The sequence below is a fragment of the Osmerus mordax genome, chromosome 14, assembly GCF_038355195.1.
Source record: "Osmerus mordax isolate fOsmMor3 chromosome 14, fOsmMor3.pri, whole genome shotgun sequence".
NCBI lineage: Eukaryota > Metazoa > Chordata > Actinopteri > Osmeriformes > Osmeridae > Osmerus > Osmerus mordax.
Window position 1 is genome coordinate 17,941,774 of NC_090063.1, and position 15,267 is coordinate 17,957,040.

Below are 15,267 nucleotides of genomic sequence, written 5' to 3' on the forward strand. Positions count from 1 at the left end.
GAGCGACTTACAGTAAGTACAGGGACATTCCCCCCTGAGGCAAGTAGGGTGAAGTGCCTTGCCCAAGGACACAACGTCAATTGACACAGCCGGGAATCGAACTGGCAACCATCAGATTACTAGCCCGACTCCCTCACCGCTCAGCCATCTGAATCCCATGTTTTGATGGAAACTGCCTCCCACCCTCATAGATCTTTTGCTTGAGGTTCTCAATAGGGTTGAGGTCAGGGGAGGATGGTGGCCACACCATGAGTTTCTCTCCTTTTATGCCCATGCAGCATGACATGGTGCATTGTCATGCATGAAGAGGATTTTGCTACGGAATGAACGGGTCTTCTTTTTGTACCATGGAAGAAAGTGGTCGGTCAGAAACTGTATACTTTGCCGAGGTAATTTTCACACCTTCAGGGAGCCCAAAGGGGCCTACCAGCTCTCCACATAAAGGCCGAATTATACTACTCCGACTCCGTGACAGACGGACGGAGTCGGACGGATTCGTTGAATTTATTGTACTCCGAGGGCTGTGGGTGCTGAAAACAATTCACCGCCAGAAGAGTAGGTGGCGCAACGGTTTTTTGTAAGTCGTTGTCGAGTGTTTATTTACCTAGGTTATCGAGAAGTCAGAGAAAATTTACAAATGAGCCGTTTCATCAATAAAATACGCACATCTTCAGCAACTACACTGCCCATTTCTCATCACATTTTAATTCAGATGCTGATTTACATGTACTGTTTAGCTGAAATATGAATTGTAAACTTACAGCAATGGCGGTCAAAGGATTCTGTTCATCTTGTTGGTCACGGCAACCCCGCCCCTGACGCAAGCGGTTCTTAATACGGACCAATCACAGCCAAGGGGTTTCTGTAAAATGACGGACGGACGGATAGTCAGGAAAATCAGAAGGTGCACGTAGAGCTCTCCGAGGGGCTCGGAGAGCTCTACGTGCACCTCGTCGGAGAGGGCGTTCCCTGTGTCCGTCTTCGTAAAAACGGAGAAGTATAAATCGGCCTTAACTCCGTCACCTCCTTGCTGATGTCGCAGCCTTGTTGGGACATGGTGTCCATCCACCAACCATCCACTACTCCATCCATCTGGACCATCCAGGGTAGCACGGCACTCATCAGTAAACAAAACTGTTTGAAAATTAGTCTTCATGTATATCTAGGTCCACTGCAACTGTTTCTGCTTGTGAGCATTGGTTAGGGGTGGCCAAATAATAGTTTTATGCACAACTGCAAGCCTCTGGAGGATCCTACACCTTGAGGCTCGTGGGACTCCAGAGGCACCAGCAGCTTCAAACACCTGTTTGCTGCTTTGTAATGGCATTTTAGCCGCTGCTCTCTTAATCCAATGAATTAGTCTAGCAGAAACCTTCCTCCTTATGCCTTTATCTGCACAAACCCGTCTGTGCTCTGAATAAGCCACAAATTTCTTCACAGTACAATGATCACGCTTATGTTTTTTGTGAAATATCTAATGTTTTCATACCTTGTCCAAGGCATTGCACTATTTGACACTTCGGCAGCAGAGAGATCCTTTTTCTTTCCCATATTGCTTGAAACCTGTGGGCTGCTAAATAATGTGTTACGTCCATCTTAAGTAGTTTTCCTTTAATTGCGCTCACCTCTGTTTCCGCGGGGTCTTAAAAAGTAAAAAATTCTGAACTTTAAATTTAAGGCATTAAAACGTCTTAAAAACGGCCAGATTCTCATCCGAGGTCTTAAATTTCATTTAGTCAGGTCTAAAAAAGGTTTTACCCTCATTCATTTCCAGAAACACTGGCCTCAGAAAGTTATTACAACGTAGCAAAAATGTATTGAGTCATAGCCTACAAAGCGGAGCTCTAGATACTTTGCTACAAACGAAACCAGCAGAACGCTGCCCTCAGAACGTTGGTTCGGTGTGTTGTAGTTACATTTACATTTAGTCATTTAGCAGACGCTCTTATCCAGAGCGACTTACAGTAAGTACAGGGACATTCCCCCCGAGGCAAGTAGGGTGAAGTGCCTTGCCCAAGGACACAACGTCATTTTGACGCGGCTGGGAATCGAACCAACAACCTTCTGATTAATAGCCCGATTCCCTAACCGCTCAGGGTTCAGATGTTGGACTAGCGAGGGTGTAGGGTGAGATGTTGGACTAGTGATGCTGTTCGGTGAGATGTTGGACTAGCGATGGTCTAGGGTGAGATGTTGGGTGAGATGTTGGACTAGTGATGGTGTAGGTTGAGATGTTGGCTGAGAAGTTGGACTAGCGATGGTCTAGCAGGGCTCTAGAGTGCGACCATAATGTGTACGGGTGGTACAAACCCTAACCCCTAGGTCGCACCGGTGCTCCTAACCTCCTCGCATCCGCTGCCTCTCCACGAACTAAGCGTTTGTTCTCCTTTGACGGAACTCAAACTCTTGGTTGGATCATAAATACGCACATTTTCAGCAACTACACTGCCCATTTCTCGTCACATTTTAATTCAGATGCTGATTTACATGTACTGTTTAGCTGAAATATGAATTGTAAAAACTTAAAGCAATGGCGGTCAAAGGATTCTGTTCGTCCTGTTTATCATGGCAACCCCGCCCCTGACGCAAGCGGTTCTTAATACGGACCAATCACAGCCAAGGGGTATCCGTAAAATGACGGACGGACAGACGGATAGTCAGGAAAATCAGGAGGTGCACGTAGAGCTCTCCGAGGGGCTCGGAGAGGGCGTTCCACGTCGGAGAGGGCGTAGTCTAAACCAATCAGAGACAGAGATGGGGCGGGGTCTTTGCCTCTGATTGGCTGTGGTCCAGATATTCCTGTCGGCCTACACTGCTCCGTGCTGTCTGATTGAAATTATGACCTGAGCACCAGAGAATCAGTTACAGCAGACCTGGGCATTGTACGCATAGACTTATATTTAGTAGACACAGCTTATTTTCTCTTCCAAGATGGCGTCCCCATTCATTTCTATGAAAAGTGCTCAGTGGTGCAGTGAGGCAAGCGAGAGCGTGAAACGGACCGCGCCATCTTTCCAGTTCCGGCTTGTCCGGTCTTGCGCAGAACAGTGGCTCGCCTTTTTCCTAGCTCCGAGACTCGTGCACACTTGCAACTTGTTGTTGTTGTTGTTGTATTGTATATAAGCCATCATATAAATCGCATTCTTGCGATATTTAGAATTGTAGTTTAACTTTTATTTGATTTGCTATTTTCGTTTGACCTTGAAGCACATTTGCGTTGGTCTGACGGAACGGAGTGTATTTTGTCTAAGCGGACCACATTCATGCCGATGCTAATTAATTATATATTTGATGACCCATTCTGCAGGTAACCAATTCGATTTGTTGTTCAAGTTTTATGTCTCATGCTGTAAAATATTGTTGTAAAATTACACTGGTGGCGTTGCTAGCATTCTTGATCTAGCATGACTAGTGAAGGCTAACTACTTACTAACTGAGAGTGAGGTCATGCCGGGAAATATCAAACTGAGGCTTTAACATATCGACCGAGCTTTAACGAGGTTGATATGTTAAAGCCTCAGTTTGATATGGATAGTAAAACTCAGACTGATCGCTTTTTTGTAATTTTTGTCGGAGGGCATTATGGATCCGTATTGAGCTGTGAGTAGGTCACCACGCGGATGGCATGACTGCACATCAGCCAATCGGAACACTCGTACTCGTAACTTTTGGAGTCTTTTGTTTTTAAGTGTTGTCTCATGTGAGGCAGTTGTTTTTGTTTGTAATAAATAATCGAGTGTGATGAAGTATGGTTATTTTGTACCATTTCTTAATTTAATGTACAGAACAATTACTATATCGTCATATATACTGTAACCGTGATATAAAAAGACTCATACCATAGATTTTGGCCATATCGCCCACCCCTAGTCTAGGGTGAGATGTTGGACTAGAGATGGTCTAGGGTGATATGTTGGACTTGTGATGTTGGACCCAGATTTTACTGTCCAGCTGTTCTGTTACTACTCTGTCCAGCTGTTCTGTTACTAGCTGTTCTGATATTGTTAAGTTGGCCCCATCACAGACACCAGGCTGTTTTCTGAGGAGTTTGGGGGGGGGGTTAGGGTGGCCTTATCCGGTGTTTCTGAATTGCTGGATATGTGTTAAGAAAGCATTTGGTTGTCGCACTGTAAAACCGGTATATTCCAACACCCCTGTTTAAAGTTGCAGATTTCATAATTTTGCAGGCTTAAGCCAGCAATTCAGAAACACCGGATGAGGCCACATTTGGCAAACAACATTATACACACACACAAACAGGAAATGGTAGGGGATCCCTCAAGGACTGGGGTTTGAATGCTCAGGAGAGAAGGAGCAGAGGGAGGAGAGAGAGGGAGGAGAGAGAAGGAGCAGAGGAAGGAGAGAGAAGGAGCAGAGGGAGGAGGAGAGAGAAGGAGCAGAGGGAGGAGAGAGAGGGAGCAGAGGGAAGAGAGGGAAGAGAGAGAAGGGAGGGAAGAGAAGTGGAGTGAGAGTCAAGCAGAGTGAGAGTCAAGCAGAGTGAGAGAGTCAAGCAGAGTGAGAGTCAAGCAGAGTGAGAGAGTCAAGCAGAGTGAGAGAGTCAAGCAGAGTGAGAGAGTCAAGCAGAGTGAGAGAGTCAAGCAGAGTGAGAGAGTCAATCAGAGTGAGAGAGTCAATCAGAGTGAGAGAGTCAATCAGAGTGAGAGAGTCAAGCAGAGAGAGAGTCAAGCAGAGAGAGAGTCAAGCAGAGTGAGAGAGTCAAGCAGAGTGAGAGGGGGTCAAGCAGAGTGAGAGAGAGTCAAGCAGAGTGAGAGAGGGTCAAGCAGAGTGAGAGAGGGTCAAGCAGAGTGAGAGAGGGTCAAGCAGAGTGGGAGGGGGTCAAGCAGAGTGGGAGGGGGTCAAGCAGAGTGGGAGGGGGTCAAGCAGAGAGGGAGGGGGTCAAGCAGAGAGGGAGGGGGTCAAGCAGAGTGAGAGAGAGTCAAGCAGAGAGGGAGAGTCAAGTAGACTGAGGGTCAAGCAGAGAGGGAGGGGGTCAAGCAGAGAGTGTAAAAGTGTTCCTCTTCTCAGCTCTGCAGCTCCCACCACCCATCCCCCACTCTGCCAGCATACTGGCTGATGAGGAAGCTCTGCTGCTCTTGTGGCTGCCGGCCTACACACACACACACACACACACACACACACGCATAGGAAGTGGTGTATGGGTCCTAGTGCCTGTATTGTTTTGTGCCTCCGACTGTTAATGTGTTGAGTGGAAGAGAGCGAATGTGAACGTTGCACAAGGTGAGGAAAGATCAGACGACCTCAGTCCGCAGCTGTTAAACTGTCACTCCCCTGGTACTCTGCACTCATGTTTTCATGTTTTATATGGTTAGATTCAAAGATTACAGAAGTGGGATATAAAGTAAGCTTTTTCATATTTCACCAACTGCCATTCCTTTTGTTGAAATATGAAAGTACACTGAAACCGAGTTTAACGTGCGTGAGTGTGTGTGTGTGTGGAGGGGGGGTTGTATGCATGTGAGTAGGGATGCAACGATGGTACAATTATAGTCTCAGTATCTTGGTTTCAAAATGGCCGTTGTACTCTGTTGTACTCTGACTCTTCGATTGACACCTCATTTGACCCAATAGGAGATCCATGCCCCGTCCATAGCCTTCTAAAGCCAACCATGGGCCCCCCCCCAGATAGTTCTAAGTACCACACAACAATTATTAAAAGGAATACCTTTTTATCTTAAGTATTTGACCTTGGTTTGACCTTGGTTACCAAGGCTCTGGATAAGAGCGTCTGCTAAAATGACTAAATGTAAGGGTCCTTTTGGAGTCTCCAAAAGAAAACGCCTGGATGTACTCTTAGAAAAACATGTCAAATATGAATATATTGTGGTATTATATTTGACTTTTGACTTGAATTAGGTAAGGTTTCATGCTGTGGTCCAATTTTGTCTTCCAGCTAATACCTACCACCTCTAGGCCTCTTCAGGCATGTGTTTTCATAACAAAATCCAGGCGTAAATAGAAACTTTATATTTCCTTGTGTTCAAGCTTTTATTACTGAAAACCAGTAGGACTTCAGGGATCCTGACAACAGGGGAAACTGGTTCAAGAACATCTTTCAATTGACTTTGGGTATGCTCTTTGTAGGTGTTTTTTTAATTTGACAGGATTGAGAAGAGGTTACTTCTCCCCCTTCATATTTTATTAATGTTCATATTAAATCATAAACCTTAACTTTTTATACCATATTTAAGAGAATAACTAGGGGATTTTTATGACGTGAATAAATATGATTACTTAAAAGTTCTATACTTTACAGTTGAATATTAGCATATATTTAACTACGTACACTTAACCAATACAAATGCTGCTAATGCTTGCTAGGTACACAGCTGCCGACGCTAGCTAGCTAACGTCAACACAAAAAAATTAAATACAATTATAAATCTTTAAACGGACAGGGCTAACAAAGAGGGCGAAAGCTAGAATTTGCATGTACGTCTGACTAACGATTGAGCAATCAAACCTCTGAAAACACATTCTATACTTTAAAGCCTGTATTTGCAAATTAACGAACAAACAACAAGAAATGTACCTCATACAATACCTTGGGTACCTTAGAAAGTAGGTACACTATAAACTAACACGCAATGACAAATCATAAGACGTCATGATTTTGCAACAGCACACTAAACGGGAACTGAATTCTCCAGAACTGTTTGAAAACTCTGGCAATGTTTGTTTAATTTTACTGACTGCAATGCAACCTTTGTTCATATTAATTCTCCACACTGTGCAACTGTTGTTTGGAAAAATAATGTACCATAATGTCCCTTTTTTTGTGAGAACAGAAACACTCGGTTTAGATGAGCCTTTACGGTTACAAAACCAAGACTTTTAAATCGCGATTAATAGTAAAATCGGTTCATCGCTGCATCCCTACACTTGAGTGTGTTTGTGTGCGTGTGGGGGTGTTTGTATGTGAGTGTGTGTCTGTGTGTGTTCTTCACCTCTGGTTATCAGAATCAGAAAGGGGTTTTATTCGCCATGAAAGTTGGCGAATAAAGCCCTAAAAATGTGTGTCTCGAGTCTTACAAAATGATGTTAAGTTCCCTGAACGATTTGGGGGAATTTTCAGGAAAAACATCTAACTGACCTGTGTGTTTGATTCAGATGGTGACTGACCTGTGTGTTTGGTGTGTGTGTGTATGATGTCTGTGTGTGTGGTGTGTGTATGTATGATGTCTGTGTGTGTGGTGTGTGTATGTATGATGTCTGTGTGTGTGGTGTGTGTATGTATGATGTCTGTGTGTGTGGTGTGTGTATGTATGATGTGTGTGTGTGTGGTAGATGGTGGTGAAGACCTACATGGACATGGACCAGGACTCGGAGGAAGAGAAGCAGCGCTACCTGGCCCTGGCGCTGCACCTGGCATCAGAGTCTTTCCTCAGGAACCCCAACAAGGACGTGCGTCTGCTGGTGGCCTGCTGCCTGGCCGACATCTTCAGGATCTACGCCCCCGAGGCCCCCTACACCTCCCACGACAAGCTTAAGGTACCTGACCTCTGACCTTTCACTACCCACGACAAGCTTAAGGTACCTGACCTCTGACCTTTCACTACCCACGACAAGCTTAAGGTACCTGACCTCTGACCTTTCACTACCCACGACAAGCTTAAGGTACCTGACCTCTGACCTTTCACTACCCACGACAAGCTTAAGGTACCTGACCCCTGACCCTACACCTCCCACGACAAGCTCAAGGTACCTGACCTCTGACCTTTCACTACATTTACATTACATTTAGTCATTTAGCAGACGCTCTTATCCAGAGCGACTTTCAGTAAGTACAGGGACATTCCCCCGAGGCAAGTAGGGTGAAGTGCCTTGCCCAAGGACACAACGTCAGTTGGCATGACCGGGAATCAAACTGGCAACCTTCGGATTACTAGCCCGATTCCCTCACCGCTCAGCCACCTGACTCCCTACCCACGACAAGCTCAAGGTACCTGACCCTACAGCTCCCCCTTGTCCCCTGGACAATCTGACTACCTCTTGTATGACAAGACTACTAGGAGAACTTGTGTTATTTGAAAATAACCCCAAACCTTAAAAGCCATGCCCATCCCTACAGCCCAACCCTGTACATGACCTTACATCTCTCTCTCCTCCCCCTCTCTTCACACTCTCCTCTCTATACCTCTTTCTCCAGGACATCTTCTTGTTCATCACCAGACAGCTGAAGGGGCTGGAGGACACCAAGAGCCCACAGTTCAACAGATACTTCTACCTGCTGGAGGTACGGAACGGGGAGGGAGGGAGAGAGGGAAGGAGGGAGGGGATGAGGGGTTAAAGTTTGGAGGAAAGAAGTAAGGTTTAAATGAGTAGATGGTGTCTAGCTGTGTTGTGTTGACCTTTGCACTCCCTCCTCCTATATTCTTCATTCCTCCTCCCTCCTCCTCTATTCCTCCTCCCTCCTCCTCTATTCCTCCTCTCTCCTCCTCTAGAACCTGGCGTGGGTGAAGTCCTACAACATCTGCTTTGAGCTTGAGGACTGTAACGAGATCTTCATCCAGCTCTTCAAAACCCTCTTCTCTGTCATCAAGTAAGACTGTCTGATACTCTCTACCTGCTCCCCCCCCTCTCTTTCTCTCTCTCTGTCTCTGTGTCTCTCTACCTGCTTGCTCTCTCTCTCTCTCTCTCTCTCTCTCTCTCTCTCTCTCTCTCTCTCTCTCTCTCTCTCTCTCTGTCTCTGTCTCTCTCTCTCTCTGTCTCTCTCTGGCTGTGTCTACTACCGCGCACTTTACTAAGTACACTGCAATACAGTGTACTGCAATACTGTGCACTTACATCTGTAGTGCACTCCGTGGCTGAGTAGTGCTGTCTCAAATGGAACACTTAAGTTAACCACTTGGCAGGAAGTGACGGACGCAAATCTGATTGTGACACCCGCGAATCTAAGGAGAATCTGCTCGCGAGTCATTTCGTCCGCCATCATTTTACAGGGCTCTAGAGTGCGACCAAAATTTGTAGGGGTGCGACTACAATTTTTACTAGGTCGCACCGGTGCCCCTAACCTCCTTGCATCCGCTGCCTCTCCAGGAACGAAGTGTTTGTTTCTTCTTTGACGGAACTCGCACTCATGGTTGGATCATATCGTGGTCTAAACTAATCAGAGACAGAGATGGGGCGGGTCTTTGCCTCTGATTGGCTGTGGTCCAGATATTCCTGTAGGCCGCCTACACTGCTCCATGCCGTGTGATTGAAATTATGACCTGAGCACCAGAGAATCAGTTATGGCAGACCTGGGCATTGTACGGCCCGCAGGGCCACAACCGGCCCACAGGCTGTTCCAATCCGGCCCGCATGAGGTAAATCTAAAATTAAAAATAAATAAATGTGTTGAGCGGTTTTAAATATGTAGTCCTGAAACACAAAATGTAGAGTTTTTAACAAGACATGGACTTCTAAGTATCTGTTTACTGAGGTCAAAGTCAAAGCTGTGTTCTTAGTTTTGGAGAACAGGTCGCTGTGTTGAAGGATTACAATTTGAATCGGCACTAAGGGACTCAAGAAAAAAACTAACGCAGACATAATAAGAACTTGACTGATTCAGTGGGCGCGGGCTGATGGTTTGCTAGTTAAATTGCACACTCGGATCATCACCTGTCAGCTGTCCTTCGCATATCCACCTCAGACATTCAGCCAGATTTCGATGCACTTGTTCAAGCCCACTGGATTCCTCTCACATAACAAAATGAACTGCAAAAAAGTATTGCTTTTTGTATAAAGTTGATCAATTGCATATCTTTAACATACTGCAAAACAACTTTTCAGTGTTGGTGAAGATTAACTAGTTACAAATAAAATGAAACACTGATGTAATGATTATTTTAGTTTTTACTGTTACTTCGATAGTCTTTTCCTAGTTGATCAACATGTAAAATATGTATATAAATATTTACAGAATATCCTTATTCTTCTGATAACCAGTAGCAGCTAATCAAAATATATACTTTACTGCTTTTTACAATGGGGGAAAATGAATAGTGAGCAGAATTAAGTTCAAGTTATCATTGATGCGGCCCTCCAACACATTTCAGGTTTCTCATGTGGCACCTTGTCAAAATTTATTGCCCACCCCTGAGTTACGGAGCTGGGCCATGGAGCTAACCCATGGAGCTAGGATGTTTATGCTAGGGAGAGTGTGGCAAGCTGGTTTAGCCAAGGCCAAAGGGCAAGAAAGCCAAATTACAGGTGTTGGCCATCTGAAGGGCATGCGACAGCAAGGGGGGACCCGCTATAAGACTTTGAGCCATGAAATGTTAGGTCTCAGTTCAGGGAAGCACTTTTAAACAGTAGCACTTTCTATTTTAAAATGTTTTATTTTGCTTGCAATGTTTTAGTTTGGCAGCTCAGTGAAGCACTTAAAATATTTTTATATACATTTTATAAGGAGTCGAAGAACAGGTTTAGCAAGGCGGTGAGGGAGGCTAAACGACTGTACTCAGAGAGGCTAAAACACCAATTCTCTGCAAACGACTCTGCTTCTGTCTGGAGAGGGCTCAGGCAAATTACCAACTACAAGCCCAGAGCCCCCCACTCCACTAACGACTCCCGCCTGGCCAACGACCTGAATGAGTTCTACTGCAGATTTGAAAGACAATTGGACAGTCTTGAACTACCCCTTCCCACCCAGGAGGCCTCCCACCTCCCCCCCTCTACAGTGACGACTCTCTCCATTCAGGAGGGTGAAGTTAACAGACTTTTCAAGAGGCAGAACCCCCGCAAAGCAGCTGGGCCGGACTCTGTCTCTCCAGCCACCCTCAAGCACTGCGCTGACCAGCTGTCTCCGGTGTTTACCCACATCTTTAACACCTCCCTTGAGACATGCCATGTGCCAGCCTGTCTCAAGTCCTCCACCATCATCCCTGTGCCCAAAAAGCCAAGGCCAACAGGACATAATGACTACAGACCCGTCGCCCTGACCTCTGTGGTAATGAAGTCTTTCGAGCGCCTGGTGCTGGCACACCTTAAATCCATCACTGACCCTCTACTGGACCCCCTGCAGTTTGCCTACAGAGCCAACAGGTCTGTGGACGATGCAGTTAACATGGCCCTCCACTTCACCCTACAGCACCTGGACTCCCCAGCATCCTATGCCAGGATCCTGTTTGTGGACTTCAGCTCTGCCTTCAACACCATCATCCCCGCCCTGCTTCAGGACAAGCTCTCCCAGCTGAACGTGCCTGATTCCACCTGCAGGTGGATCACAGACTTCCTGTCTGACAGGAAGCAGTGCGTTAAGCTGGGAACACAAGTCTCTGACTCCCGGTCCATCAGCACCGGATCACCTCAGGGCTGCGTCCTTTCTCCTCTGCTCTTCTCCCTGTACACCAACAGTTGCACCTCCAGTCATCCGTCCGTCAAACTCCTGAAGTTTGCGGACGACACCACCCTCATTGGGCTCATCTCTGGTGGAGACGAGTCTGATTATAGGTGGGAAGCGGCCAACCTGGTGACCTGGTGCAGCCAGAACAACTTAGAGCTCAATGCTCTTAAGACAGTGGAGATGGTTGTGGACTTCAGGAGGAACACAGACCCACTCACCCCCATCACCCTGTGTGACTCCCCAGTCAACACTGTGGAGTCCTTCCGCTTCCTGGGCACTATCCTCTCCCAGGACCTCAAGTGGGAACTGAACATCAGCTCCCTCATCAAGAAAGCACAACAGAGGATGTACTTCCTTCGGCAGCTGAAGAAGTTCAACCTGCCAAAGACAATGATGGTGCACTTCTACTCAGCCATCATTGAGTCCATCCTCACCTCCTCCATCACCGTCTGGTACGCTGCTGCCACTGCCAAGGACAAGAGCAGACTGCAGCGTATCATCCCTACTGCTGAGAAGGTGATTGGCTGCAATCTGCCTACCCTCGAGGACCTGCACACCTCGAGGACCCTGAGGCGAGCGAGGAAGATTGTGGCCGACTCCTCCCACCCTGGACACTCCCTGTTTCAGTCACTCCCCTCCGGCAGAAGGCTGCGGTCTATCAGGACCAATACCTCACGCCACAAAAACAGTTTCTTCCCTTCCGCTGTTGGCCTCTTCAACAAGGCCAAGGGACCACACTTACTCAAATGACTTATTGCTTAAAACACTCTGCTTTTGCACTGCACCACAACATGGTATCTTGTACATTTGTATTTTTTGTAATATTTGTATTTTTATATTGTAATTTACGGCAACTTATATTTATCCCACTTAGTACTGCTAGTTTATGTACCCTTAGTATAGTTAGTCCACATATTAAAATTTTAGGTATATGTTTATTGTATGCACCTTCCTGCCAAAGCAAATTCCTTGTCTGTGCAAACTTTCATGGCGAATAAATCCCTTTCTGATTCTGATTCTGAAAGTATATCCACTTTATATTGCCGTTGTGTTAGCTAGCCAGCCCCTTTGAAAGCAGCTGAATATTGTTTGTAAAAGCGAATTTGCTTCTAATTAACCTCTAATTTTCCTTTTATTTAATTGCGAATGCCTTTGTTAATCGCTTTAGTTCTATTGCGGTTGGATTATAAAGAGGACACGTGCAGAGTGCCTGCTTCTTGAGCTGATTGTGGGAAACTAAACCCATTCTAATTTGTACACACAGCTTCTCCTCACACACACTTTCACCTCACACACTCACGTCACACACACTTTCACCTCACAGGCATTATTAGAGATTAAATCTTTTCATCTTTCGCCCCCCCCAGTAACAGCCATAACCAGAAGGTGCAGATGCACATGCTTGACCTGATGAGCTCCATCATCATGGAGGGAGATGGTGTCACCCAGGAACTCCTGGACACCATCCTCATCAACCTGATACCTGCTCACAAGGTACACACACACACACCATCCTCATCAACCTGATTCCTGCTCACAAGGTACATGCACACAGTATTGATGATAACGTCTGTGTATGTCCAGAACCTGAACAAGCAGGCGTATGACCTGGCCAAGACTCTGCTGAAGAGGACCGTCCAGAACATAGAGACCTGCATCGCCAACGTGAGGACCCCCCTCCCCCCCATCTCTCTCTCCCACTCCCCCCATCTCTCTCTCCCACTCCCCCCTCTCTCTCCCCTTCTCCCTTGCCCCCTTTCTGTCTGGTTCCTTCTCATCTCTCCTTCTCATCCTCCTCTCTCTCATAGCAGTAGACTGATGGAAGCTTCTAAACTGATGAAAGCTGCTAATCACATGTGACCACCTCTCCTTCTCTTATCTCCTCCCTCCCCCATCCCCCCTCACTGAGGCCCCCATCCCCCCGCACTGAGGCCCCCATCCCCCCTCACTGAGGCCCCATCCCCCCTCACTGAGACCCCCATCCCTCCTCACTGAGGCCCCCATCCCCCCTCACTGAGGCCCCCATCCCCCCTCACTGAGGCCCCCATCCCCCCTCACTGAGGCCCCCATCCCCCCTCACTGAGGCCCCCATCCCCCCTCACTGAGGCACCCATCCCCCCTCACTGAGGCCCTCATCCCCTCTGAGGTACAAGCGGGTAAGACGACCTAACCCTAACCACCTCTCCTCCTCTTATCTCCTCCCTCCCCCAGTTCTTTAACCAGGTTCTGGTGATGGGCAGGTCTTCAGTGAGTGACCTGTCTGAACACGTGTTTGATCTGATCCAGGAGCTGTTCTGCATCGACCCCCTGCTTCTTACCTCCGTCATGCCCCAGCTCGAATTCAAGCTTAAGGTCTCACACACACGCCATAAACACCATACCCTGGAAATCAGAAACAGCTTTATTCGCCAAGTAAATTTGCACAAACAAGGAATTTACTATGGCAGTGTAAATTTACGATGAATTTACACACCACCCTGCACACACCTCACACACACACCATGCGCACGCACACACATGTTGAGGGTGAGGTGTGTGTTGAGGGTGAGGTGTGTGTTGCAGAGCAATGATGGAGAGGAGCGTCTGGCTGTGGTTCGTCTGCTTGCCAAGCTGTTCGGAGCCAAAGACTCAGAACTGGCCACTCACAATAGACCTCTCTGGCAGTGCTTCCTGGGACGGTGAGACACACACACACACACACCATAACTACACACACACACCATAAATACACACACACACCATAACTACACACACACACCATAAATACACACACACACCATAAATACACACACACACCATAAATACACACACACACACACACCATAAATACACACACCATAAACACAAACACACCATAAAAACACACACACACCAAAAAATACACAGTCGTCATGGTGGTGTCTCCTACAGGTTTAATGACATCCATGTCCCAGTCAGACTGGAGAGTGTGAAGTTTGCCAGCCACTGTCTCATGAACCACCCAGACCTAGCCCGGGATCTCACAGGTAGGGGACCACCGTCTGCATGTGTGTGTTGTTTATCTGTTTGTGTATCCAGTCACTTTCTCTGTTTGTGTGTATTGATTCTCTGGTCCAATCAGAGTTCCTTGAAGGTGCTGATTATCTGTCTCGTCCAATCAGAGTTCCTGAAGGTGCGTTCCCACGACCCTGAGGAGGCGATCCGCCACGACGTCATCGTCACCATCATCAACGCTGGCAAGAAGGACCTGAACCTGGTGAACGACCAGCTGCTGGGCTTTGTACGGGAACGCACCCTGGACAAGAGGGTAGGACTCTCACTCTCTCTCACACACACACACACACACACACACACACACACACACACACACACACCTGTCCTCTCCTCCTCAGTGGAGGATTCGTAAAGAGGCCATGATGGGCTGTAATCACCTCCTCTCCTCCTCAGTGGAGGGTTCGTAAGGAGGCCATGATGGGCCTGGCTCAGCTGTATAAGAAGTACTGTCTTCACCATGAGGCAGGAAAGGACCAGGCCCAGAAGATCTCCTGGATCAAAGACAAGCTACTCCACATTTACTATCAGAACAGCATCGACGACAAGTGAGGACACACCATCACAAAGACGACACACAGTCAACAGTCTAATCTGCTCCGCCACGGTTTTATAATGAACCCAGTTCTTTTAAACTTCTCATACCTGTACTCCTGCTCCTCTCTTCCTCCCCTCATCCCTCCCTCTCCTCCTCCCCTCCTGTCCAGGCTGCTGGTAGAGAAGATCTTTGCTCAGTACATGGTTCCTCACAGTCTGGATACGGAGGAGAAGATGAAATGTCTTTACTACCTGTATGCCTGCTTGGACACAAACGCTGTCAAGTCAGTACACACACACTCTCACACACACACACACACACACACACACCCTGTATGCCTGCTTGGACACAA

At 47.1% G+C, this 15,267-nt stretch overlaps 1 protein-coding gene across 3 annotated transcripts in view; it reads left to right on the top strand.

Annotated features, from left to right (window-relative positions):
* pds5a (PDS5 cohesin associated factor A) overlaps positions 1 to 15,267 on the top strand; it is a 29,459-nt gene that overhangs the window by 2,104 nt on the left and 12,088 nt on the right. For all 3 annotated transcript variants that reach the window (XR_010878201.1, XR_010878200.1, XM_067249711.1), the window contains exons 3-13: positions 7,306 to 7,509; positions 8,168 to 8,254; positions 8,463 to 8,560; positions 12,715 to 12,841; positions 12,932 to 13,012; positions 13,559 to 13,699; positions 13,910 to 14,025; positions 14,258 to 14,352; positions 14,488 to 14,633; positions 14,774 to 14,925; positions 15,085 to 15,198. Coding sequence is in view for 1 of the 3 variants with exons in the window: in XM_067249711.1 (XP_067105812.1) it covers positions 7,306 to 7,509; positions 8,168 to 8,254; positions 8,463 to 8,560; positions 12,715 to 12,841; positions 12,932 to 13,012; positions 13,559 to 13,699; positions 13,910 to 14,025; positions 14,258 to 14,352; positions 14,488 to 14,633; positions 14,774 to 14,925; positions 15,085 to 15,198 (1,361 nt within the window). In the remaining 2 variants the exon portion in view is untranslated. The remainder of the gene's footprint in view (positions 1 to 7,305; positions 7,510 to 8,167; positions 8,255 to 8,462; positions 8,561 to 12,714; positions 12,842 to 12,931; positions 13,013 to 13,558; positions 13,700 to 13,909; positions 14,026 to 14,257; positions 14,353 to 14,487; positions 14,634 to 14,773; positions 14,926 to 15,084; positions 15,199 to 15,267) is intronic.